This window comes from Ambystoma mexicanum, chromosome 1p, assembly GCF_040938575.1.
Source record: "Ambystoma mexicanum isolate Mex_15411 chromosome 1p, UKY_AmexF1_1, whole genome shotgun sequence".
Taxonomy (NCBI): Eukaryota; Metazoa; Chordata; class Amphibia; order Caudata; family Ambystomatidae; genus Ambystoma; species Ambystoma mexicanum.
In genome coordinates, this window is record NC_090921.1 from 669,570,736 (window position 1) to 669,598,691 (window position 27,956).

At 48.0% G+C, this 27,956-nt stretch overlaps 1 protein-coding gene and 1 long non-coding RNA gene across 2 annotated transcripts in view; one reads left to right on the top strand and one right to left on the bottom strand.

The window, feature by feature from the left end:
* The window catches only part of LOC138556815 (uncharacterized), a 583,894-nt gene extending 569,571 nt beyond the window's left edge, over nucleotides 1-14,323 (top strand). The window contains exon 4 of the long non-coding RNA XR_011298145.1: nucleotides 14,194-14,323. This is a non-coding gene — a long non-coding RNA (uncharacterized lncRNA). The remainder of the gene's footprint in view (nucleotides 1-14,193) is intronic.
* Nucleotides 1-27,956, bottom strand: part of HORMAD1 (HORMA domain containing 1) — a 2,731,278-nt gene that overhangs the window by 155,154 nt on the left and 2,548,168 nt on the right. Inside the window, exon 13 of the mRNA XM_069642620.1 lies at nucleotides 8,145-8,225. Coding sequence (XP_069498721.1) covers nucleotides 8,145-8,225 — 81 coding nt within the window. The remainder of the gene's footprint in view (nucleotides 1-8,144; nucleotides 8,226-27,956) is intronic.

The following is a 27,956-nucleotide window of genomic DNA, read 5'->3' on the forward strand; positions in this document are numbered from 1 at the left end:
GTTCTTTTGTCGCTTCTAGGATTCTCAAAAAAGTATACAATTTGTATATACTCTAGACTTGGACCGTCGTAGTCGGAGCATAACAGTGGATTTCGTATCTTTATCCAAAGATGTCCCTGCTAATGTTCAGTGCAGTAAAAAAAGAAAGATTGACCAGGAGCACCGTCAATTTAAGGATGAGTGGACTGAGAAGTTTTTTTTCATCGAGTCCAAACCTGATGTTTACTTGTGTCTCATTTGTCTCGAACGCATAGCAGTCCCCAAGGAATATAATATCCGCCGCCATTGTGAATCAAAACATTCACAATATAAGGATTTGCAGGGGGAAGCGAGAATTAAGAAAGCTGGGGAGCTAAAAACACAGCTGGCTAAGCAACAGGGTGTTTTTGCCCAGATAAAAAAGAATCTGAATGTGCCACCTTTTTGAGTTATAAGATTGCACAGCTTATTGCAAGGTCAGCACGTCCTTTCACAGATGGGGATTTCGTTAAAGACTGCCTGATGGAGATTTGCGAGGCAGTGTGCAAAGAAAAAAAAGATGCTTTTACAAATGTTCCCCTTTCATGTATGAGTATCCAGCGGCGTATTGTAGATATGGCTGACAATTGTTACAGCCAACTGAAAATGCAGTGTAAGGATGTCAAGTTCTTTTCAGCTGCCCTTGATGAGAGCACAGATGCAAGTGACACAGCCCAACTCTTAATTTTCATTCGGGGGGTCGATAATCAATGCAAAGTATTTCAGGAACTGGCTTCCCTGGTATCTTTGCATGGCAGGACTACTGGTGCTGACATTTTTAATGCCTTTCAAAAAGTCATTGATGACTTAAATTTGCCATGGCATGCGTTGGTAGGCGTGACGACTGATGGGGCGCCAGCCATGGTTGGGGAGAAAAATGGGTTTATTGGCTGCTTGAAAAGGCACTTAGGCGAGAAGGCTGTCCATTTAAAAAATTATCACTACATCATCCACCTGCAGACATTATGTGCATAACATTTGAAATTCACTCAAGTGATGGACTTTGTTGTGAAAACGGTTAATTTTGTCCGTGCACGCTCTTTAAATCACTGATTGTTTCAGGCGTTTCTAGAAGAGGTAAAGGCGGATTGTGGTGATGTCCTATATCACACCGATGTTCGAAGGCTTAGTCGTGGCAATGTGCTGATGCGATTCTTTGCTTTATGGCACGAAATAAAAGCATTCCTTGATGAAAAGGGAATGGACACTTCTGTCATGCTAGATTTTGACTTGGTAGCTGACTTTGCTTTTCTGACTGACCTGACAGGCCATTTCAATGATTTAAATTTAAAGTTGCAAGGAAGCCAAAATCTCATATCGGATATGTTTGAGGCAGTTTGTGCCTTTGAAATAAAGTTAAGGCTTCTGACAGCCCAACTGGAGAAAGGGATGCTGGCACACTACCCCGCATGTGCAGAGGTTTTCCCCCATGACAAGTATGTAGGGTGGTATCGGCATGTGAAGGTCCTGAAAGAACTGCAAAATGTTTTTGAGAATCATTTCTCACAATTCAAATCCCAGCGAGCCTCTTTTAAACTTTTTGCAGACCATTTCTCAGCTGATGTTGACAGTGTGCAACCTGAACTGCAACTGGAACTGATTGAACTTCAGTGCTGTAGAGCCCTCAAAAAATAAGTACAGAGAGATGCCTTTATTAGTCTTCTATCAGTCTCTGGACACTGCTCAATTCCCCAATCTGTCACGGGAAGCATTAAAGATGGTATCTACGTGTGGCAGTACTTACATTTGTGAGCAAGTTTTTCCACAAATGAAACTACATGAATCCAGCCTAAGGACAAGACTAACTGACCAACATCTCCATGCTATCCTGAGAGTAGGAACAACCTCACTGGAGCCCGAGATCCAGAAACTGACAGCTGAGAAACGCTGCAATGTTTCTCACTGATCAACTATGTCTGGTTCACTGTTTCATCCTGTATGATTTGGGAAAACGGTACACCTCCAAAAAGGTTTTTTCCAACTGCCATAGTGTTTGGTTGGGGGTGAGGGGGCCATGGGGCATAGTGTTTGGTTGGGGGTGAGGGTGCCATGGGGCATAGTGTTTGGTTGGGTGTGAGGGGCCATGGGGCATAGTGTTTGGTTGGGGGTAAGGGGGCCCTGGGGCATAGTGTTTGGTTGGGGGTGAGGGTGCCATGGGGCATAGTGTTTGGTTGGGGTGAGGGGGCCATGGGGCATAGTGTTTGGTTGGGGGTGAGGGCGCCATGGGGCATAATGTTTGGTTGGGTGTGAGGGGGCCATGGGGCATAGTGTTTGGTTGGGGGTGAGGGACATGGGGCATAGTGTTGCACTCCAAGAGTGAACCCAATAATAAAGCTAAAACAGGCACAGTTAGGAGATGTTCATCTTTGGCTTTTTGAGGAAACCTGACTCAACGAAGGCCATACTCCTCTTGGGCAACCCAAATAGAAAACTGTAGCAGTCCAAAATAACGGCATGTCCAATCTGGGGTCAATAAAATATATATAAGTTAATTAAACAGGCGAGATACAATAACTAAATAGAAATAAATTATAACAATGGAAAATGTGTAGTACAAAATGTAAGTTTGAAATGCAAATAAAAATCGTTACCCCTCAAAAACATTCTTTTTCCATGTGTTTAGTACAAATTGGAGGTTTAAAAAGCATCCTGCCACTCCCCGCCCACATTTACTTTTTCGGCCCACTATAGCCCTCATTTAAAGTACTTTCGGCCCTCTGTCAAAATCAGTTGTGCACCCCTGCCCTAGGGGCACAGGGCTGTACCCCTACCCATGGTTGCCATAAGGGTATCCTATGGGTCTGTTCACCAAACCAAAAGAGAGAGCTACACCGCCAGGAGTCCCACACGAACTCCTGCGCGGAAAACACGACAGAACGCACGATAAAAGGCAGTAAAGGACAAGGATACGGAGGCCCTGTCCCTCCGATGCATTTCCAGCATCACAATGGGTACTACTCCAAACACTGGGAGAATGGTGGCTACCCTACTCTGGTTGGAATAAGCCAGGGAATCGTAACCAGCAGGTGAGTGTCGTAGGTTAGAGAGTGTCACAAATGAAGATCCATTATCGCCCTAGAATCTGTCATAGTAGAAAAGGTCAGAGCACAGTAAGATACGGATGAAACAAACACATTGCGCATAGAGCCAACCTCAACCATAGGCCTCTTAGGGCCCTCAGGCCTGGGTCCAGTTCTTCGGGAAACAGAGGTCTCTTGACCAGTCCCGGGGTAAGGCCAGATACACTCATTAGAAAATCCCCTGGTGCGAGCCCCCATACCCCTTCGGAAAAAGCATGGTAACAGTCCCCGAGAGGTCCTTGGTGCAATCACCAGTTCCAGCCTCCGCGAGGCCTTGAGCATTCACCCAGTAATGCGTTGACTAACCATGCCGAGCCAGCACAAGATCTCCTGGCTTAGTCGATCCCTGTGAAAGGTTCATCAGACTGTGGTGCCAAAGAAAAGGGAAGAACTTTACGTAACATCTACTTCAATACAAAAAAATATTCTAAGTCGATCCTGTGGGTGACCAAAAAGCTCAACCGACCTTAGAGGCCGTTGCTGCAAGGATATGAAGGAAAATGCATTACAGAGCAAACAGGAGTCTCAACGGTGATCGGAAACCAAACACACCAAACGGAGTGAATGAGGATTCCCTGCCTAGCTTAAAATTACATGACACGCACATGGTAAAACCTGCTTTACCTGGCATAAACGGTTACATGACGGGAATAGCGAGTGCAAAATAAGAGTTAAAGAAAAATGACAGTAGGAAAGCAAAAAGAACGAAAAACAATATAGCGCTGAGCATCAGGCGTCCCACCTGACAGATGCAGAAAAAGCGACAGTCTCATCCCCCTGCAAGACTACAAGTTTTATATATTACAATGTTCTACAAAGAATCCCAAAACAATTGAAAACATGTTACTACATTTAATTAAAAACAAAGAAATAATAACATGTCTAGCTATGACATTTTTTATGCAAAATAAAATAAAGCAAGTAAATCAGGGTTGTTGTCCTGGGATACTGCAATGCTTAGAATTCCCTTTTCTCAAGGCACAACTGCATAAGAAGTGTTATCACTCCGGAAGCTGCCTGATATCTGCAATTAAACCAGTACCTTTTAGACAGATGCATTTTCGGGCAGAAATTGATGTTTTAAATTATTTAAATGTGACATCAATCTAGATAACAATCAGCTGAATGACTTTATTAAATGTTTTCACAGGTAGAAATGGCGACACCACCATGGCCAACTAATGTAACCAGGGGTGGAGACGACAGAGCCTGCTTAAAAATGCCCAATTATAACATATCAAGTTAACGTGATAAGTAATTGACATAACAGAGGCTAGATAAACATGACCAAAGCCCTTTATCCCTGCTACAATGCCACCAAAGAGTGCCTCTCTACTATACAGTATTCTTTACCAATATTTTTGACTCACATGTGTCACTAAAACGACACCTATAAGCCAACATTTTTTTAAAAAAAGTCTTAATTTGGTATGATGCAGCGCCCCAAGCATTGCTGGGAGCGTTTCGCACATCAACTAAATAGTGCTCCCATTTGTTTGGGAATTTAAGTAGTGTCTTTGGTGGTGAAGGAAAAGTAGTAAGGGGACAACTGGACTCCGAAACAGTTGAGATCTGGCAACCAGGTGTTATGACTGAGTCCCCCCTTGCCTTGTGCAGTGTCACATGGTTAGCAGTAGCACATGTGCACACACCATGTGCTTAGGGCTGCACGGCTCCCCGTTCGACCACCAACTCACTGACTCCTGCGTCTCTGTAAAGTAAGCGTGCAGGAGGGGGTCCAGCCATATAAGGCCCCATAACAATGGCGACGAGGACTTAGAGGACCTGTGCGTCGTCTGGCCATGTCAGTATGCACGTGGGTGAGTGCCCGACATGCGGAATTCTTTCATCCTGAAAACATTTTGGCAGGGGCAGGCCTGCCGACCGCCGGCGCGGTCCCGTGGTGCGTGAGCTCAAACGCACCACCATTCAGTGGTCAGGCAGAGCCCGGCTCGCTGCAGAGGATGACCTCCACCAGCACAGTGCAGTAGCAGGGAGGAGTGGTTTACATCGCTGCCATGGCACCTGCTGCAGAAGCATTGGTCTGCTCCTGCAGGTGGAAGCGCAGCAGAATCTGCCACCAGAGTGGTGCCATGGAGTGAGAAATCCCGCCTCAGGGGAAAAGGTGCCACCAATCAGAGGAGAAATGAAAGAAACAAACCAGCCGTGGCGGCGTGGTAACAAGCGGTGCCAGGCCACACTTGGCTGCTGGAAGCTTCACCTAGCAGAGTGAAATGACGGCGAAGAAATTTGTCACTGCCGCAACAGGGCAACGCTGCCCTGGCCGCTGCACTCAGCCCAGAGGGTGCCTGTGCGACCAAGCAGAGAGGATGGAACAGCACGGTCTCCACTGACACTGAGGGCGAAAGTGGCTGAAGCCGCCAGTAATAAATAAAGAGTTGCCGGCCGCCTTAAAGGGAATGAACGTGGCCCACCCGTGATAAACTTTCGGTCAGCCTGCTACCATCTCTCCTGTTAACCCATTGGACTGTGTCTCTGATCATCAACAAAGGAACATTTTCCCCGGAATGAACTTAAAACCCCCCACCTTCTCATGAACTAACAGTGCATAGTCCGAAAACCCTTGGTGTGACTCTTTAAAGCTGTGATCCCGCATGTAACAAAATGATGAAACTGGTAACAGTAAAAGTTGGGATCTCGCATGCGCCACACGCTTATGGGCGGGAAACTTCTCTGTAACTGGCTCAACTCTTTATTGAGGTAACATATATATCTTAGAGTCCTAGGGCAACTGGCCTTCAACTGTGCTGGGTGCTGTAGTGCCATCAAGTCTGTAAGAAGAGTTTAGGCTGAGTAGTGTGGGCTCCCCCCCCTGGTCTTGCACCTAAAACCTGTCACCTGAGATAGACAATGAAATGATATTCTAGGCGTTTTTTTGCTTTGTGGAAAAATTGTGGCCGTCGGCCTTTTTATTTTCTACAGAAAATAATGCCATACAATAAACATGACAGCCACATATCATTATCAATCGCTTTTGGGCACCTCGTGTCCAGTGGTTATGGATGCCGAGCCTTTCCTTAGGCTAATTTTCGTTGTCCTGTGGCATCCCTTCCTGGACACGTGCCGCTGCCTACGACTTTTTCTTCTTCTACCATGTACGGATGAAGAGTACTTGGCGTTCTTGCTCTCATTCCTTCTTCTCTTGCCAAGTGGGTTGGGTGGTAACGCTCCACTGCTCTCCTTCTCGCTAGCGTCCCCCTAGCGACCTAGCGTCACGCGATATAATCTCAACAGTACTCCACTGTTCTTGGACTAATAAAGAAAATGTTTTATCTGTGCAAATGCCCAGTGCCCATTGACTGGGTGTGTTTAAATGTATGCGTTTGCTTGTATTGCCCAATTGTAATTATGATAAAAGACATATTATCAAATGTCAAAGGTCTCACTGCTATACCCAATTTGCACTATGTAATTTTGTTCGATATAGACTTGGCATGGGATGTTGTGTCCGAGTCCCCCCTTGCCTCGTGCAGTGTCACGTGGTCATTATGTTAATAAAAGGGCCACACAGCTCCCCGTGTGGCAGTAGACCACAAACTCATTGACTCCTGCGTCTCTGTAATTCAAGCATGCAGGACGGGGTCGGCCATACAGGGACGTCATTTAGGGGTTGCCAGGGGTCACACCTGCGACCACTGGGGTCTCCCTTGCTACCCCTGTGGTCTCCCTTGCAACCCCTAAAAATGTTTTTTTTTAAAAGATATTTTTTTTAAATTGAGGATCCTGGGCTGTGGCCAGCAGCATGTGGCTCTGTGTTTCTGGAGTGGCTCGTTTTCTGATAGCTATAGCCGGTAAGATAGCTCAGTGGGTTGAGCACTTGCTGCTGCAATGTGCGTGTGCTCTGCAGGTTGCAGGTTCGGCTCCCAGCAAGGTCAACTCGGCCTTTCATCCTACTGAGGTTGATAAATGAGTACCAACACAGGTTGGGTGATAGTGTATGTATATTTGGTCTATATGAAGTGCTTTCGGGAGGATAGCTCAGGGGCAACATGCTCAACTTGGAAGCAAGACCACACGGAGCAACACAGGTTTGAAATCTGGGTCCCGGTTAGAAACCTCTGGGTATTAAGCACGTTATAAATAACCTATGAAATCAGAAGTGCTATATAATAACACATCATTATTGTTTGGCCTTGGACGGCTGCTTGCATTCACAGTAATTTGGTAAATGGGCCTATAAGCGCTGATATTAACGATATGTATGGTGATCCATTCTTGTATGAAATGTATATCACTTTACCGTGATATTGTAACCATATTTTTCGTAGTTTACTTAGAAACAATGCTATGTGATGCCACTTCCTGTTTTGTCAAGGGGTGAAAGGTCGTGTTCCATCGCTTCCCGTGATGTGATTTCGGGGTGGGGTCAAATGACATCACTTCCTGTTATGTGATCAGAGGTTAAGGGTCGTGTGCCAGCCCAGGCATTTGGTGAAATGACGTCCCTGCGGCCATACCAGGCACCATAAAACCAGGCAGCCTTCCCAGGAGCTCATTGTTGTTTGGTCTGACGGTTTGTGAAGAAAACATATCTACCAATATAAATACTTCAGTAAAAGACAATTGCTAAGTGTTTATTTTGGGAAGAGCATGATATATTAGTCAGGAGCTCCACACACCAACAATCTGGAAAAGGACAGATACTTAACGGCTTAAATCTACACAAAAGAACAGATTTGCAGACTTTACAAATTTGAAATAAAGTAATTAATTTTGATGGTAAAGATATCTATGTGGTACACTGTTCCCTCATGCACCGCCACACTTTGTTATTTTACAGAGACTACGGACTAGAATATATAGACACTAGACAGGTGTTAGGCATGTTTGCATCAGAGCATGGCCATTTTTGCATTTGGCTGGATTTGCAATAACAGTGCAAAAATGGCATTTGCACAAAGTGACCAGAGTAAAGAAGAGATCCTTTCAGTGACAAATTGGTTCGTGCTAGTGCAAAATTACCTGACAACAGAGAAATGTGTGTAATCTAGCCCTAAATTGCTTCTTGCACTCTTTGCAACTTACAGATTTGCCAGACGGAGGTCTTTTCCTGTTTTCTTTAGTAGCCCTTTTTGTTTCAGATTGTATAGGTTCATTTCCATTAACCTTTAATGAGAAAGAAATGTACAGTTAATTTCCAATAACTAAAGTTTAATCTTCCATTTAGACTCCCCAGTAGAATCACAACTTGCAACCCCTTTACCCTATAATAGAGTCAGAGACTAGGATTTACTTTATTAAACAAATAGCTCAATTTCAGTCTTCTGCGAATGCACCACAAATGAATTCTTCATGAAATCACTACCAGTGCAAAGCAGCTGAAAGGTGCTCCCAACTGAGTAGGCACAGAGATAAGATAATCAATTCTTAACAACACCTGAAGTAGATAATGGCTGTGATGTTGGAAGTAACCTAAAGATTCTAATTGGAAACAAATGGCAACTTACTTATTTAAAGCAATGGTTTGGAGAGGCGGCAGATGGGCAGTCGGTGCAGGAGTGCTGGCAGTGTGTGTAGTCTGCTTACCATGTTCATTGAAGGAAGCGGTGCCAGAACACAAAAACTCTCTTTCCCGCGCAGCGGCCGCGGAGAGGAGAAATAGAGGCCGTCGGTGCAGGAGTGCTGTTAGTGTGTGTAGTCTACTTATCCTGTTCACTGGAGGAGCTGGTGCCAGAACACAAAAACTCTCTTTCCCAAGGAGTGGCTGCAGAGAGGCGGCAGAGAGGCAGTCGGTGCAGGAGTGCTGGCAGTATGTGTTGTCTGCTTATCCTGTTCATTGGAGGAGGAGGTGTCAGAACACAAAAACTCTCTTTCCTGTGTAGCGCCGTGGAGAGGCGGCAGAGAGGCAGTCGGTGCAGTCCGTGTGGTCGGAGCGGCTGGGCAGCCGCAAACTGTGGATGTGGCAGCGTACTCCTCTATTCATGTAAGTAGAGGCTGTGGGACTAGGTCAGCACCTTCATTGTTGGACATATACTGTGCCTGTGGACACTGCTGCTTGGATTGTCTCTGCAAACTCTCAATAAGTGGACATCATTGTTTGGAAAAAGATGGCCAACAACTCTGCAGGCAGATAGCCTTTGAGTTGGCTCTCCCCATATTTCGATCCCACAACTTGACTCCAGGGTTTGGAAACAAGAGGGCCAACAACTGCGGGCAAACTTGGTCTTGGAACGAAGCCTGTTCTTTACCCATACATTAATTAAAACTGGGCTATTCTTCCAGTCATCAGGCTGGTCAAGATAGCATCTGGGAAACCTCCCATGGCACAGCAGAGTTGGAGGTCAGGGACGATAATAGCCTCCGGGGGCAGCAGCGACTAACTCCTGCACCCCTGTGGTTTTTACTCAGTCCCTCAAACTAACACGGCAGCGTCCACCCCAGGTCGTGTGTATGATGCGGGGGTAGGCTGTGGGGAGGCAGCAACGAATGCAGAAGCTAACAAAGATGGGATGAAAGACGTTAGCCCCTCAGTCTAGGAAAATTACATTAGCCTGTTACAAGAGGGGTCAACGGAGCAGGCGATCGAGATTCAGACTTATGGAAAAAAAGGGAGCCGAATGCTTCGCTGAAAAGATTGAGTCATTCGGTGCCATTGAGCATCCCACCAATACCACCCTCTGACTATCTCACTAATAAACGGGTGCGTTTTCATGCTACTAGGCATCCGGTGAAGCCGACCTTACAGGGTGGGGTACTGTCCTGTCCCCATTCCACCCTCAAAACCGTGATGCATTTGTTTTCGGCTCTCACCAGTCTTACTCCTTTGTGTTTAATAATGATGTTGATAATGTGATGGGGCCTTTTACTCGAGGCAAGGGCTTGGCGGATAAAAACAACCCAGGTACTTCGGGGCTCTCCTCTGTGGACGTAGCAGATTCTACCCCATTGTCGGACCTAGGGGTGGGGGGGGGGAGTTTGAGCTTACGCTTACAGACATGGAACTGCTATAAGGATGTATTGCCAAGGAAGTTCCGTATTGTAATCGGACATCTCTTACCAAGGCTGGGAATGCACAGGTTGATGTGAGTGCTAATAAAGCTACTGAAATGGCAGGCAAGCAACAGTCAAAAGTTCGACACTCTGTAGGGGTTCAGGAGTAGACTCAAAGTGCCCTTCGTAATTTGGGCTGGACATGGGAGACAGTCCCTGATCCTGGTAATTCACCTGTCTTGTCTGCCTCACCCGCTCCGGAGACCAGCTGGCATTCGAATTTGGACCGGAGCCAGGAGCATCAGACAAGGACCAATGGGAAAACTCGCCAGGTTAACCTTACAGTGCCACAGCCCTCGGACCTACAGCCTACCAACAGCCTGGTGGCAAAGTCTCCTTTGTCCTTCTCCCCGGCGGTTGACTTTTGGAATAAATCACCTCCCAGTGCACCCTATAGAGTGAGAGATCCACACACGGTAATATTTCCTCCAATATCAACATAGAGCTTATGGCCCTTTACAAACAACAACAACAACTGGTTTCGAGAGCGGTAAGGGCCAATACAGACATTCTTAATTTGATGAACAAAAAAGTATCCTTTGTGGAAGGATATCTTAGGGTTTTTGGGGGAAGAGAAGGGGCAATTGCGTACTCCACTTTGGCTTTCCTGAGTCCATACAGGTTCCCACAATTAAGACAATTTTGTCTCTTAATCTTCGGGTACTAGTATTCCATTCTGTGGGGTGCAATAATGTGGAATTTATGTCCATGGCTTCGATTGAGCCAACTGACTTGACTCTCCTACGCCACTGTTGGAGTGCATGGCTCAGGCAAAACAGCCTTGGGCACCTGCAGAACTGCCCTGTAACATTTCTATGGGTGAGGATGTTAGATCTGTGGGTGGGGAAGTGTACAATGGCTATGTTTAGAACGATTCCTCTCCTCCTTATTCTAGCTATACAACTAGGAGAAAAAGGAGGAAAGAGAACATAGGTAAAAAATCCAAGAATCAACCAGCGACCAAATCGAGGTCTGCTAATGCCTCAAAAAAACACGTTAACCAGCTATCAGACAATGACTGCATTATTGATCTTAATGAGCAGGATCTGGATCCGGGGATAGAGCGGGGCCTGTTGTAACAACTAGTAAGGGGAATCGGGGGCTAAAAAAGAAGAACAAACAGGGAATGATTGTAAACACCCCTTTACCCTGGGTAATGATTGATCGCCCCTCTAGTTCTATCGTTCCCTCAAAACAAACAGGTGCAGATTGTACTAGTCACATAGTGGAAATGGTTATCCACCAATTTACTGAAGGTGAAACAACAAGGGAGGTCTTTTATATGTCTGAGGCATTGAATAGAGCACAACAGTCTAAGCTTACTGACCTTTGGCCTTTTAAGGTCACTATGTCTAAGACGAGAATCTCACAGAGGTCTAGGGACTCACTGGGATCTCAACCGCAGGTGCTTCAATCCACCCCTATGGGTTGTGATGTACTTGCAGTGGATTTGCCCACCGGTCCCGTGGTCACGACCTCGACCCAGTCGCTGGGAGGCATGCTTCGGGACAGTCAGACTGTTTGTGCAATGAACTCCACTACGGTCCAGTTTGGGCCTCATTTGCAGGGGAGGGACCTTGTAATGTGGGGTGCCTCAAAGATAACGGGGTTGGAGCTGAGTCAAAAGGGTCTGGGTCCCGAGCGACTGAACAGGTCTAGGTTACTGGAAATAATCATGCAAATTCCCTCGCTATGGTCCTTACACTCAGGAGACATTGAATTTAGTGCCCTCTCTATGGTCACAAACAATCACATGGTCTTGCATTTCTCTTCTGAGATTGTATCTAATTTGGTTTTGTCTCAGAGGGTGATTTTGAAGTCTTTGGGTTATGACTTGATTGATATTAAACCACTGAGGCTGCCAAAGTATTTTTGGCTCCCTCATTGGGCTCTATGACCTCTCGTCCATTGGCTACCATTCAAACTGTGCTGCCACCCTCCACTAGCTCAAATGATGTTCAGGATTGGTCCTGGATTGAGGGGGCTATTAAACCTTTGTGTCTCTTACAGCGGGACTGAAACAATCCTCACATTGGTGAAATTAAGATTCTCTCGTGGAATACATGTGGGATGAAAAACATTAAATACAACTGGAACAATTCCACGAAGATGCAAAAAAGTAACATTCTGTTCCTACAAGAAACTATGGGCCTCATTACGAGATTCACGGTAATGGAAAAACAATGCCGGTAATACCGGCACCGCATACCGCTCCGGCCTATTACGAGTGGACAACCTGGTATCAGTGCCACCGCTGAGACCGTGCACTGCCGTACCGGCATGCGCGTGGACACGCGGCACTTCGGACCGGCAATACCGGGATACCGCTAACCAGAGGACATCACAAGTCATGCGGACATGCAACTACCGGCATCATGAAGGCTGTAATAAGGGATTCCGGGATGGCAGCAACACCGGCATCGCGAATCACCCGCTAACAGCAATGTGCAGTGTTCCCAACTGCCACAGGTGCACACAATCAGCACAGGTGGAGGCAATGGGGTCTGGGCCAGCACAAAAGGAGCACACCCACACCCCTTCCCACACCAAAATGATCCCACTTGCAGTTGCGATATTGGGACTGGAGGACATGCTTGCATTGCTACACCAGCAACAACAACAGGCACCACAGAGGAGACACAGGAGGAGAATGAGGGTGAGACAGGCCCAGCAAAGCCCACCAGTGCAGCCAGTGGTACCACATAGGCAGCCTCCAATCCCTCGCATCAGAGCCAGTCCATTCAACCTAGACCCTGAGCAGATCCACACCCTGTACCGCCTGGACCGGGACACCATCACCACCATTGTGGACATGACACACGACGACATTGTCAGCCTGATTGAAATATGCACCGCCATCCCCCCTCTACTGAAGGTAGTGTCTGTGCTCCACTTCCTGGCCACAGGCACCTAGCAGCACACAGTGGGGCAGATGCATGGCATATCACAACCTTTTTTTTTCATGCATGCTGAACCAAATGCTGGATGCCCTCCTGAAGCACACAAGCGACTACATATCCCTACCACGGACTGCCCAGGAGATCTTTGACACTAAAGTTGGCTTCCATACACTGGCAGGCAAGCCAAACTATCGGTGCCCTTGACTGCACCCATGTGGAATTGGTGGTCCCACATGCCATGGAGGTGGTGTACCGCAATCGTAAACTATACCACTCCATCAATGTACAGATGGTATGTGACTCCAGCAAGTTCATCACACATTGTTGTGCCCGATATCCCGGATCAACTCATGACTCAATGGTCCTGCGGAACTCCACACTACTGTGCTACATGGAGCAACATGCAGGACGACATGCCTGGCTGTTTGGTAAATTGTATGACAGGCACATGGCAGTGTAATGGGGGGAGAGATGCACACACCACCCGGGTGTGATAGGGGTGGTGGCTGGACAATGTCCATACTGCAAAACCCTGTGCCCCAAAGCATCCCAAACTGACCATGACATCCAAACCCCATACTAATGATGGAAGCTGCACACCAATTACAATATGCCTGACTTGCAACCAGCCCACATCCCACAACATGTCCACTGCACATCATCTGACCTTACCCTCTGTAACAAAATCCAGGAACATGCTGTGAGTATGCACAATGTAAATGACCGCAGCAATACACAACACAGGACATGCATCCTTGAGTGCACACAAATCAATCCCACCAAGGGAATACACTGCTTGTCACTGGGCCACCACCACAGTAGCGCTGTATGTCACCATGGGAATAATAAGCGCTGAATGAGAAATCATGATGAGACTTGTGCCAATGCTGCTAGTAAAAAAGTCCTAGGAATCACTACACATGACATCATTAATGATAGCAAACACAGCGGTAGGCATCCACAGTGCATGAACACCAGCAAGGAAGTCGACACCCTGCATCATCTGGACGACGCAACCCACACCTGTAGACCATGGGACAGCACACATTGTGGCAAGTTAAAATGTGTGCATACATCCAGGGACATGTGCATGTGAACAACAAATAACTGCAGGCATGTGAGGTTTAAATACAGGTGTCATTTTAGGAATTGACTTACACATACCTTATTTTGCACCCATGCAGGTGATGATGGCTATTCCTTGAAGCCGTGGCTCCTCACCCCTGTCCGGAACCCGCAGAACAGGCACGAAGAGGACTACGATCGTGCCCATACCCGTACCCGTGTGGTGATCGAGCCGACCTTTGGCCTGATGAAGGCACGGTTTCGCTGCTTCAGCAGGTCGGGTGGGGCACTCCTGTACGGGCATGAGAAGGTGGCCAAGATCATCATGGCATGTGCCATGCTGCACATGTGCATCCGACGGAACTCTGCCCCCTGACATTGAACAGCAACCACCAGGTGAGGATGAATATGATGAAGATGACGGGGTTGCACATCATCCAGGTGTTGATGCACAGGAGGGACGTGCTGTGCGCCAGTCTGTGATAGGCCAATATTGCTAAGACACATGGATGCAGAGGGTCCCATGAATGTGGCACTCTGGGCACTGGGTGTGGGGGTACATGAACACTTGCACTGTAAACCAATAAAGCACACATACACAATAAGCAATGTCCAGTCATGTGATTTTTTGGTACACAACGGGTGTATTAAATATGAAATATGAAAAAAGTACAATGACCCTCCACCTCGCACACACCCTCTCCCTCTTCCCCCTCCCCCACAACTTCCCCACATACACCCTCCCCCTGCCCCTCACCCCACAACTCCCCCACACAACCCCTCCCCCCTGCCACTCTCCTCACAACTCCCCCACACATGGTGTGCAATGGTATGCTACATGAGTCTGCATACGTCTGCACATGCAGGCTGACCCTGCTACTTCTGTCCTCTGTCGGACTCCGGGGGCGGCATGTCGGGGCCGCGATTGTTGCGCGCAGACCTGCGCAGGGGGCTCCTCTGTGTGGAGCTGGACGATGACCCTGTGGCTGCATGCTCCACTGTCGGGGCAGGACACAGAGCCTCCAAGGCATCGGCAATCCTGGCAAGGACCTGCCTCATGCCGACAGCTCCTCACAGATGCATAAGGTGCTAGACTCAATGGCCCCTTTCATGGCCCCAGTGTTCTCACGGGCCTCCTTCCTTGTCAGATCACCATCTGAGACGTATTGTTTTACAAGCCCTGTCAGCTCCTGCTGCCGCCCCTCCATTTGTGCCATTCTCAACTCCCCGTCCCGGACCCCTGTGGAGGTGGATGGGACATCTGGCAAGGGTCCCAATTCAGGTGGGTCCTCTGTGGGCCTCCCGGCCTCTGGTCCTGCCTCTCCTCCAGACTGCAGGAGCGTGGTGCCATTGGGTGTGCTTATTGGGGTGTACTGGGGTGTTTGGCCGGGGCTGGGTGTGCTAAGAACTTCCATTGAGCGGTTGTCCTCCTCAGGGACACATACCTCGCCTTGGGACTGTTCTTCATCGCCACCCTGGGGCGCTGTGGCAGCTGCCTCCCCTACGGACCCAGCAGACAGGGTCCCACCTGCCACTGGCTCTACTGCAGTGGATTCCACCGGTGTTGGCACTGTTGGTATAGCGGCTGTCCTTTGACGCCCCTGTGCCTTTCCATCCTGTGTTAATTTTGCCTTCAGTGGCTGATGTGTCTTGCCTGTGCCCTTAGATGTGGAAGGCCTGTTGCTGTCTTACTTGACCCTGGCCCTCTTAGATGGAGTCGTGGCCTGTGCAGCAGAGTCATGTGCATTGCTGTCGGTATCTGAGCCTGTGGGGGACCGAAAGAGTGACGGCATCAGTGATGGTTGTACATGCATCACGCATACAATGGTATTAGTGAAGTTGTACACATTTGATGATTTGCTGTCTTACAGTTGTGGCATACAGGTCGCTCGCTATATGGTGGGGTTATTCAGGCATACGTCTGGTTTACACATGTGTAAGGTGGTGTATGCTGTGTGACATGCCTTTGTGTTGTGGGCTGCGTGCAGTGTGACACATGCCGTTTCCCTGTTTGTGGGTGTGTCTCAGATATGGCATTGGCATGCTGCATGCATGTGAATGTGACGTTGCTGGGGACAGCATCTAGGCAGGGATGGGTCCATGTGTGTGTAATGGGCCATGCATTGGCTAATGTCACTGTCACATTGGTGGCCCATCATCATACTTTGCATTCCAGTGGTTTGTTCAGACACTCACCTCCATCTGCCGATGACGGCGCTCGACGTTCCATATCTCCCATTCCCTCTATGGACTCCATTCCAATGGTGCTGGCACATGTTTCTTCCCATCGGGTGAGTTTTATGGGGGAGTTGGACCAGCCGCCAGTAGCCAGACCCTAGCTCCAATTAGCTGATAAGATGTTGCGCACACGGAGGCACAGGTCATCCCACTGTTTTTTTTACAGCCTTTACGGTGCGGGGGATGGTGCCAACCGCACTGACCTTCTGGGCCACTAGCTCCCATACTTCTTTCTTCTTCAGCTGTGCAGCTCTCTTGAGGTCTGATGCAAAGACCACGTCTGCATTCTCTGCCAGAGTGTCGGCCAGCATGTTTAATTCATCTTCAGAGAATCGCTCCTTTCTCTGGCAGGATGCCTTTTTTTATGGCCTTTGGCATTGTGCTGGAGGCCTAGGTGCAGATGTAGCTGGTGATGTGAGGCTCCAGGTCCTGTATCTCGAGGATTGCAATGGATTGTGTTTTTAAGATGGCTGCTGTGCCATTTCCCGTTCCGGCGCGATGACGTTACTTGCGGTTCTGGTATTGCCGGACCCTTTATTTAGGGGGTGGACGAAGACGGAGGAGGTGTCAACGCTTTCCATGATGCCGCTAACAGGGGTTTTGGGGATCATTTACGGCATGCCGGTACAGTCGATACGGGGGTGCCACTACACGCGTGCACGCATTCTCGTAATCGCCCGCTGTCAGCAGCGTCAGTGCTACCCGGATGCGGTAATGCCTCCATGCCGGTAAGGTTTGGTTTTTACCGCGATTCTCGTAATGAGGCCCTATGTTTGTCACCTTTTGTGTTGGAGGGGTGTGTCCTCCCCTGCGATGGGAGGTGCTAAGGGGAGGCCGAGTGGGGGCCTCGCTATTGCGATGAACACCAGTTTGCTGATCTGCTCCTCACTGTCGTTTGAGGATGAGGGTATCTTGGTAGTGCATGCCTCCTCTCTGAACAGATTGGGGATGTCCTGCTTGTCAACATATGCTGGTACCCTGAAAAACAATCCATCTCAGCTTTTCACTATTTGGTATCGCAGACTTTTGACTCATGGTTAACAGCGGGTTACCAACATGCTATGATTGTGGGAGCAGGGGTGGATTTTAACACCTACTGTGCTGAGCGGGCAGCTCAACTGGCCTACGCTAGGCGACAGCGGGGTGGGACAAAAATACCATGTATGGCATGAGTTGGGACACGTTTGTGTCAGCTTGGGATATGCATCTACTGGAAGTGAAGCATCCCAGAAAGGAAGATCTTTTTACTTGGCATAGGGGAATCTCTAAATCAAGGCTAGACTAGTACTTTGTCTCTGCCCCACTTAAGGCTAGGTACTCTCATCTGCACGTGTATTAAGTGGGTGTTAGTTACCACCTCATCATTCATTTTACAATGAGTCAAGTTACTTGCAGGTCCGACATATGAATACCCTGGCACTGGTAATACCCCAGAATAATGGGCGGTCCTGCCGCTGGGACACACAAATGTATAACAAACTCAGGAATTACCTACTGCCGAATGCCCACCGTAGCAGAGAGGATAGTCGTGGAAGTTCCACAGTACTTTCGATCTTAGGCCACTGGATCTGTGCATTAGGGAATGCATACGCAGGGTTATTACGGAAACAGATGGGCAACTTAAGAGACCTTATCCCCACTTGTTTGATGGAAGAATTAGGGATTCTAAGAGGTCAAAAAGGCATGCCATTAAAACATGTTTTAAGTCAACCACCTCTGCAGAGGAGTTTGCTAGTCTCAAAAGGTGTGAGTGCCAATGTGACAGGAATCTTTTTAAAGCCTTAAGATATGTACTCTACCAAAAAGATAACCAACATATGCTGAGGCTACTTTTAAAGGCTGATAATAGACAATTCTGGAAGACCATCAACTCCAAGGGATATGCTATGGCCTCATTTGGGGCTGTTGTAATGCTAGAAAACACTTCGGTCTCCTTTGTTGAGGGTAAATTGTATTTTCCGTTGGGTGCCAAATGCTTCGAGTTTAAGTATGATAACACTGAGAGTCATGACCCATGCCCCTGGACAAGTGAAGACATAGTATGGGCTATTAACAAACGTAAGCCCTCGAGGGTGCCGGGTCCGGATGGTCTCCCACGCTTCTTGATTAAAAAGGACCCAACTGCATGGGCAGCTTGGCTCAAACCCTATTTTGATTAAATTTATGGCACGCACAAGGTCCCGATTTCTTGGACGCAGTCCATTGTGATTCCAATCTCCAAGAAAGGAGACCCCCATGATCCGACTAACTATAGGCCCATTGCTCTGATTGTCTCCACCTGTAAGGTAATTTCCACATTGCTGCTTAGAGACCCGAGCACCCACTTAGTGAAGGCAAATATTTTATCTCGTTTTCAGGTAGGTTTCACACTAGTCAAACATCTGTTGCTTAGTGCCAAGGCGTCTCAGGCAGGCAATATTTATATGGCCTCCCTGGACCTCTCTTTGGCATTTCATTGTGTGGAGCACCAGCGGCTATGGAACAAACTACATAGACTGAAGGTGCCCAGTAAATTGGTTTGTCTTGTGGCAGCACTGCATCACACCTCCACTGTTAGGATTTGCCTAAACATGGAGGGGGCTGTCATTAAACCAATTCAGGTCTCCCTTTAATTTGTACTTGTGCAGCATAGAACACCTGTGGGAGAGACAGGATCTAATTGCTGTAAGGCTGGGTCATCTGAGAATCCACTGGCAGGACTTTGCGGATGACATCATTACCTTTGATCAGACTCCACAGGGCCTCCAAAGTAAACTCAACATCTTTGCAGTTTACACCACGTTAAATAACCTGCCCATCAATGGAGCAAAACCCAAGGTGGTAATCTTTTCGAAACTTAGGAACCCCAAGGTTATGTGCTGGTGTTTTGTGGAGGAAGTAGTTGAAAGGGTGCTATCCATGCATTATCTGGGCTACAATTTATCCAACATTGGGTCAATCGAAATGTGGAGATGTGCACTGAAGGTGAAGTTGGCACCATTACTTTCCCACATCCTGTCCGCTCTAAAATACTACCTGGTTAAGATAGAGCCGCTACTGCTGTTTGGGATAGACATGGCGTCTTTAGAGCTTGGCGCCTGTCTGAATGTCATACAAGGGAAAATCTGGAAAAAGGTGCTGGGGCTTGCCCTGTCAGTGCCAAACAGGATTATTAGGCATGAACTCAATTTGATCTCAATACAGGCTAGATTCCAATGGAGACAGTTGTCCTACTTTAAGTTTCTCGGTCCGCTAACCCACTCACTGTACAAGGACTTGAATCAGATTATGCTTGAAGGTTCTGTCCCATCTGTGATGGGTTCTTCAGATACTATGGACAAAATACTGGAAGGAATTGGCTCTAATGTGTTGGGGCTCTGTTGCAATCCTGATGCTGTTAAGGCCAAGCTGTTCAGGGATGGCTGGAGAATTACGATAAAATCCATGAACAATTACTCTACCTATCGAGAATATGCTAAGTTCCCCACAGGCTAGGCGAGCTTCTGCAATATCTTAAATGCTTTCCATGCCCGAAGTCCCGCAAGGAGTACCTTAGATTTAGGTTGAACCAATTCCATACTCATGAACCCACTAGAAATTGGTATACATGAGAAGGGGCATGTACAGTGGCGATCTGTCATTTCTGTAAAGGAAATTCTGTGGTGGAGAACTTCAGACACTGGATTCTAGACTTCTACTCTTTGAGTTCGATCAGAATAAAGTGCTTCGACAAAGAACTGAATAGCTTTGCCAAGGAATTTTCTAAAGAATTATTGTGGTCTCGCCTTATGTGGGGTAGCAATCTATCCCTAACTAATTTGCTTGTTCGATTCTTAAATTAAATTGAATTGATGTATCATGAAATGTAGGTTTTAGATAGTCAACAAATTAATGAATTATTCAATTGCATGAGTTATTTTATGTTTTAAAGTAATGTGCTTCTTTTCTCTTCTTTTTTTATAATGGTTTTAATCAAAATGTGTGTCTCTTCTTTTGTATTTCGTGTAAGGTTATCTATGTAAACCAAATCACACAAAAGAACAAGTTACTTCTTACCTTGTAACGTTCTTTCGACGGGATGTTCCTCCGACGTATTCCTTATCTTTGATAATACGTTTCCAGCTTGCTGGCCTCGGAAATTTTTTCTGTAGAGGGCGCTGCGCGTCGACGTCCGCCGAGTCGATGTCCCTCGACGGCCACCGTATCGGCGTCGACGTCACCATACCCATAAATAGCCACACGCTGCGTCCGTTGCTCAGTTCCGTTTTGTAGCATAAGAAAAGTCATGCCTGAATTGGTTATTGACCTTGAAGGAGCGTAAGATGCAACCCCAAGGGGATGGATGGGAGGGGCGATAAGGAATACGTCGGAGGAACATCCCGTCGAAAGAATGTTACAAGGTAAGAAGTAACTTGTTCTTCGAAGCAATTGTGTCCTCTGACGTATTCCTTATCTTTGATAGACTCCCATAGAGGTGGCATGTAATTGGAGGTGGGAGTGAGAATGTTATATATCCCTTTAGGGATGGACCGAATGTAATCCGGCCTTGCCAAACCTGGTCTCTTGAGTGGTGGAGGAATCCAGATTGTAAAATTTTGTGAATGTATGTGCGGACGACCATGTGGCAGCCGCACATATGTCACGGACCGGCACCCCTCTTTGGAGAGCCGAAAGGGCTGCGATACCCCTGGTTGAATGAGCCCTGAGCTTTTGGGGTGGCTCTTTCCCTGCCAGTTTGTAACATTCCAGAATGGCAAAAATAATCCACCTGGAGATGGTTTGTTTTGTTATGGGTAGTCCCAACTTGTGACCTGAGTATCCTACAAACAGTTGGTCTGCTTGCCTGATCCTAGCCATTCTGCTGATATAAAAGCTGAGAGCTCGCCTTGGGTCCAGCCTATGTAGCCTTTCCTCCTCTTTCCCCGGATGGGGAGGAGGGTAGAACGAAGGTAAGGTAATTTTCTGAGTAATATGAAATTCAGAAACCACCTTTGGGAGGAAATTAGGCTTCACCTGTAGGACAACTTTGTCCTTGTGGAAAACTGTATGTGGGGGTTTACAGGAGAGAGCTTGTAGCTTGCTCACCCTACTAGCAGATGTTAATGTCCAATAGGACAGTTTTAAGCGTGAGAAATCTCAGCGAACAAGAGTGAAGTGGTTCGAATGGAGTGCCCATTAGGAAGTTTAAGACTAAATTTAAGTCCCACAAGGGAACCTGGAATGGTTTTGGGGGATAAACATTAGTTAATCCCTTGAGAAATTGTACCACTAGAGGAAGTTTGAAATATGATGGTTCCTCCGCAGTGCGCTTGAAGATAGAAAGCGCTGCGAGATAGCCTTTTACAGTGCCAACTTGAAGGGCTGAGTTTGCCAAGTAGAGTAGAAACGATAACACCGTTGGTGTACCACATGAAAAAGGGTCGATATTCTCTACACCAGCTGCAAAATTTGTTCCAACGGCAGCGGTATAAAGACTTAGTTGCTGGCCTTCTGGCCAAAAGCAACACCTCCATGACGTCATCAGGGAGATTCCAATCCTTGTACCTCACCCTTTCAGAAGCCAAGCGTGAAGGTTGAGGGTTCCGGTGTCTGGATGGAGAACCTGACCTCCCTTCTGTGAGAGAAGATTCTCTTTGAGTGGAAGACGGATTGGAGGGCAGATGGACATATCTAGAAGGTCCGGGTACCACGTTCTCCTGGCCCAATCCGGGGCAATTGGGATCATGGTTTTCCGCAATCTTCTCAACCTCCCGATCATTTGAGGAATAACAGGGACTTGTGGGAACGCGTAAAGGAGTGGAAACTCCCAGTCCACTACAAACGCGTCTCCTAGAGCTCCTCTCGGGGGAAATTCCCTTGAACAGAACAGATCGCACTTCCTGTCGGTGCTTGTGGCGAACAGAACCACCTGAGGGGTTCCCCAAAGGGCGAAGTTCTCTTGAAGGACTTCCTGAGCTAGCTCCCACTCGTGGGAGACTGTGCTCTGCCTGCTCAGAGCGTCCGCTGTCAAGTTCTTCTCTCCGGCTAGGTGGACTGCCGATAGAGAGATTCCTTCTTGGATTGCCCAAAACCAGAGCTGCATCGCCTCTCTGCACAGTGGCAGTGATCCTACGCCTCCTCTTTTGTTGCGGTAGTGCATGGCCACCGTCTTGTCCGTCATTATCAGGACATTTCTCCCCTGTACTGATGGCAGGAAAGCTTTCAGCGCTAGTCTGATCGCTCTCAGCTCCAATAGGTTGATGTGTAGTCTGGACTCCGTACCCACAGCCCGGGGAACGGCAACTTTAACTCTGCCTGTAAAAAATTGGTCACCTACCACATCTTCTCCTAAGTACAAGATAGGAAGAGAGCACGAACTGTCTCGCAAGACTGAAGTTCTAGTAGGATAGTAGGGGGGGTGGGCCAGTGTTGGGGAGGGGGGGTAGAGGGAGGGGGTGGGACTAAGGGTTAAACGGGCCAGTGAATTGCATTATATGTACTACTGTGTTTGCCCGGTTTGTTATAATAAGAAAATGCTAATAAAACCAAAGTTTAAAAAAAAAGAGATAGTGCATGGCAACCGTGTTGTCCGTCATTATCAGGGCATTCTTTCCCTGTACTGATGGCAGGAAAGCTTTCAGCGCTAGTCTGATCGCTCTCAGCTCCAATAGGTTGATGTGTAGTCTGGACTCCGATGGAGACCAACGACCGCTGATGGTCAATTCGTTGGCATGGGCTCCCCACCCCGTGAGTGAGGCGTCTGTGACTACTGTTATCTCCGGCCATGGTTGCCAAAACAGTTCTCCTTTCAAGATGTTCTCTGGATAGGCCCACCATTGAAGGTCGCGGGCTACCTTGTCCGGAATTCAGAGGAGATCTGTCATTCTCCCTGAGAATTGCGACCACTGACTTCTCAGTGCCCACTGAAGAGATCTCATTCTCAGGCGAGCCTCTGGCACAAGGAAGATACAGGATGCCATGAGGCCTAGCAACCTCAAAAAGTCGAAGGCTGGGAGACGTTGGGCATTTTGAAACTTGGTGACCATCTGTAGAATATCTTGAGCCCTCACCTCTGGTGGCGAGGCTTTTCCCAGGGAAGTGTCCAGGACCGCTCCAATGAACTGGATTCTCTGTGATGGTATCATCTGTGACTTCTTTAAATTGAGGGAGAAGCCCAGTTTGTGAAGGAAGTGGCAGACATAATCTAGTTGGGCCTGGGCCTGTTCCGAAGATACAGCCCTGATCAGCCAATCGTCCAGGTAGGGATAGACGTGGATCCATTCCCTCCTTAGAATCGCCGCCACTACCGACATAAGCTTGGTGAAGACCCTCGGGGCGGAGGTCAGCCCAAATGGCAGAACTCGAAGTTGATAATGAGAGTCGCCAATTGCGTACCACAGGTATTTCCTGTGTTTGAGATGGATAGGCACATGGAAATAAGCATCCTGAAGGTACAGAGATACCAGCCAGTCCTGGAGCTGGAGGGCCTGAAGGATCTGAGAGAGAGTTACCATCTTGAACTTGTCCTTCCTGAGGAACTTGTTCAATTCTCGTAAGTCCAGGATGGGTCTCAGTCCTCCGTCCTTTTTTGGTATGAGAAAGTAGGGGGAGTACCAGCCCTTGTTCCTGTCCGCTACAGGTACCGGTTCTATGGCACCTTTCTCTAGCAGGTCTATGATTTCCTGCAAGAGGAGCGAATCTGGAACTTTTAGAGAGCTGTGTAGAAAGGGTAGGCAGTAACCCTGGGCAACTGTCTCCAATGCCCAAGCATCTGACGTTATAGCCTGCCATTCCGTCAGATGGTGAGTTAACCTGCCCCCTACAGGTGTATTGTGTGGAAAGGCCCCAGAGTGGTTTGGGGGCGGCTGATGCAGATGCCGAGGGTAAAGAGGCACCTGCTGCTGCTGCGGCCTTAGTACTTTTGACCCGTCCACCTCGGGTGGATCTCCTTTGGCCTCTTTGAGCCGGCTGTCCTCTGCCTTTCCCGAATGCGGAATAATAGCGAAAGGACTTTCCTCTCCCAGAGGTTCCTGAGGGGCGAAAAAGAGTTTGGCGGATAGCAGCTCCTAAAGATTTTGCTGCTGCTTTAGAAGTCTGTAACTTTTCTAGACTGTCATCAGCCTTTTTTCCGAATAGTGAAGAGCCGTCAAAGGACATATTCAAAAGTCCTCCTGCCTGTACGTCTGAAGCAAAGCCAGACTTTCGCAACCACGCATGCCTGCGGATCGTTGTACTTGCCGCTATGGCTCTGCTGATACTGTCAGCGAAATCGATGCCAGTTTGAAGTGATTCACACATGGCATCTTTGCCATCTTTAATAATGTTAAGGAAGGCTTCCTTTTCCTCTCCTTCGGGTATGCAGTCAGCCGCTGATGAAGCACACTCCCATAGTGTGTGACTGAACCTGGCGAGCGTACAGGTGGCGTTGATGGACTTCAATGCCATACTACAAGCAGAGAAGACTTTCTTTGCCATTGGATCGTACCTCTTGTCATCCCTATCCTGTGGGGCAGTAGGGTAAGCGGTCCTATTGCTAGATGAAGTTGCCGCTTGAACCACCAGGCTCTCTGGAGACGGGTGTTTTGATAAGTATTCAGGGTCAGCAGCCGCTACCCTATACTTGGCTGACAATCTTTTATTGACCGCAGGGATAACTTCAGGAGTTTCCCAATTAGATGTAATTTTTCTTTGTAAGGCTGCATGGAAGGGGACCACAGGGTCCTCCTGCGGACCTTTGTCTAATATGTCTGTTAGGTCATCCTGTTGAAAAACAGGGGAAGGCGCAGACCAACCCATAAATTCAATATTCTTGCCATAAGGGTCCTATAGGGTGTTTTGGCATGTTCCCCTGGGTCTGGCTTAACAAATTCCACTTCTGGGGAAGTGTCCAGCCCACTTGCCTAATGTAGTGACTCTTGTAGGTCCTTCAGCCTTCTTTCCTCAGAGGTGAAATCCTCTGAAATAGGCAGTGTGGTCCTCTGTAACCCAAATGTTTCCTGGTCAGAATATTCCCCCTCTTCATAAATTGAAGATAGTCCAGGGTACTCTGACCTCTGAAATGGTGTAAAACCCATCTCTAAGGCAGAAGGAGCCAAACTCGTCATTACTAGGCGAGAAAACGTCGATGTCGTCGACGCCGATGTGACAGGCTTCGAAGGCGCCGAGAACAGCGTCGAAAAAACTGGAAGGGGTCTCGAAGAACTCGAGAGGATCGGGATCCTATCCGAGGACATCGACGACGGTCTCGACGTCGTGCCGGAGGCCCTTGGAATCACCGTTGGCTGTGGAGTAGCCTTGGTCTTCTCTTTCATCGGCGTCGATGTCGGCGTCGAAGATGGCGTTGAGTCAATCGACCGATGCGTTGAGGAACCCTTCGACAACGGCGTCGATGGCGCCGATCCATGCGTCGAAGGAATCTTCGACGACGGCGTCGAAGGAATCCTCGACGACGGCGTTGAAGATGGTTCCTTCCTACCCGATGGCTCGTGGCGTTCTCGGGTGGAATGTTTCGCCGGGTGCTGCGATTCGCGGCGTTTTGATTTTTTTGGTTTTTCACCCGGTTATCACCCTCAGCTGTCTTCGAGGGGGTCGAGGCCGCGTTCTCGAAGACGCTTAACATTTTCTTTCTGAATTCCTCCCACTCAGCTTGAGAGCTGTGTTTCGTGGGACAGGAGACCCTTTCTGGGGACACAGAAGACGACGAGGAAGGGGATCTTCGACGTCTCTTTTTTGAGTGGCTTGATCTCGATGAATGGTGGGAGCTACTTAGAGATCTAGAATGGGAATGTTTTCGACGGCGAGGAGACGAATGCCTCGACTCAGCCGAAGAAACCTTCGAGGAGGTTTTTGACTTACCTCTCTCAAGCTTCCCCTTGCGCTCCTTCAAGGCTTTCGCCGTCATGGACATGCAGTCCTCACACTCCGAACAATGGTGCTCGGATCCCAAACACCACAAGCAGATCCTGTGTGGATCCGTTATCGACATTTTTTTACCGCAGTCTCGACATTTCTTGAAGCCGGATCACGGCGTCGTCGGTTCCGATGAAGAAGCCATCGAGAACGAGTAGGTATTATTCAAGTAGATATAGAGTTATCCTGACTGAACTGAGCAACGACGTTCCGAGGCCCCACGAAGCGCGGAAAAACGGAACTGAGCAACGGACGCAGCGCGTGGCTATTTATGGGCATGGTGACGTCGGCGCCGATACGGTGGCCGTTGAGGGACATCGACTTGGCGGACGTCGACACGCAGCGCCCTCTACAGAAAAAATTTCCGAGGTCAGCAAGCTGGAAACGTATTATCAAAGATAAGGAATACGTCGGAGGACACAATCCCTTTGAAAAAGTTCTTCAGACACTATTCTTCAAATCTACTGACAAGCTGTCAAATCTCTTCAAAATGACAGCTATGACAAGATGTTGAAATCTATTCCTTCCCCCAGGATTCTATATTTACCTGGTATACCTGTACACATGATAGTGTATGTTTGGTCTGGCTGTTGAATCCGTTTGCCAGTGTACTTTTTCTCTCTTCTGGAAACCCATATAAAAATATAAATTGTTACTCACCCTAGTGACTAGAATACTCTTAGTCCATAGTCCCCTTTCACCATACTGTATGGGGACAGGGACGGAACCTTTTACCAGTGAGAAAATTGAGCTTTCCCTTTACATTTTCTCGAGCGCATGACGCAGGTGTGACCATGCACACTAGACCCACCCTCCGGCACCTCACCTCACCTCACTTCAGACTCGCATTTACGTGTCACCCGTCATTAGTTCTTGGTTTTAGACACTACTTGGTTGCTTTATTATGAGTGGGTTGGTAGGTAGGTCGTATGGAGCATAGTGGACTACAGACTAGGAGTATTCTAGTCACTATGGTGAGTAACATGTTATTACTCCTTTGTCCCGTCCCATGGCCTCCATACTGTATGGGTGATTCCAACGTAACCCTTAAACTGGGTGGAGGATTTTGTATGATCCCTTGCTAGCAGATTTTTCAACACTGCTTGCCCAAAAGCTGCATCAGATATGGTATTGATATCCACACAGTAATGCTTGCAGAAAGCAGATGGGGATGCCCAGGTAGCTGCTTTGCTAATGTCATCCCAGGATCAGGGCTCAAGTAGAGGGTACACGCGGGTGTACGGAGTCCCCCACTTTTTTCTGGAGTCCCCCCACCTTTACAGAGGGAAGCTTGATATGCTAATTTCTGGTGACGCCACACTCAATTGGTATGTTAATGAATCCCGAATTGCGGAGCCAATTGCAGTCAGCAGCAGTCTCTCACTCTTGAGTCTGTCTACTGTGGTAATTGCTGTGGGTGGACCCAAGCAACCTTCAAAGACACTTTTTCCCGTGGAGCGGACCGCGGAGCGAATTGCGGAACCAATTGCGGAGCCAATTGCAGTCAGCAGCAGTCTCTCACTCTTGAGTTTGTCTACTGTGGTAATTGCTGTGGGTGGACCCAAGCAACCTTCAAAGACACTTTTTCCCGCGGAGCGGACCACGGAGCCAAGTGCAGTCAGCAGCAGTCTCTCACTCTTGAGTCTGTCTACTGTGGTAATTGCTTTGGGTGGACCAAAGCAACCTTCAAAGACACTTTTTCCCACGGAGTAGACCGCGGAGCAAATTGCAGAGCCAATTGCAGTCGGCAGCAGTCTCTCACTCTTGAGTCTGTCTA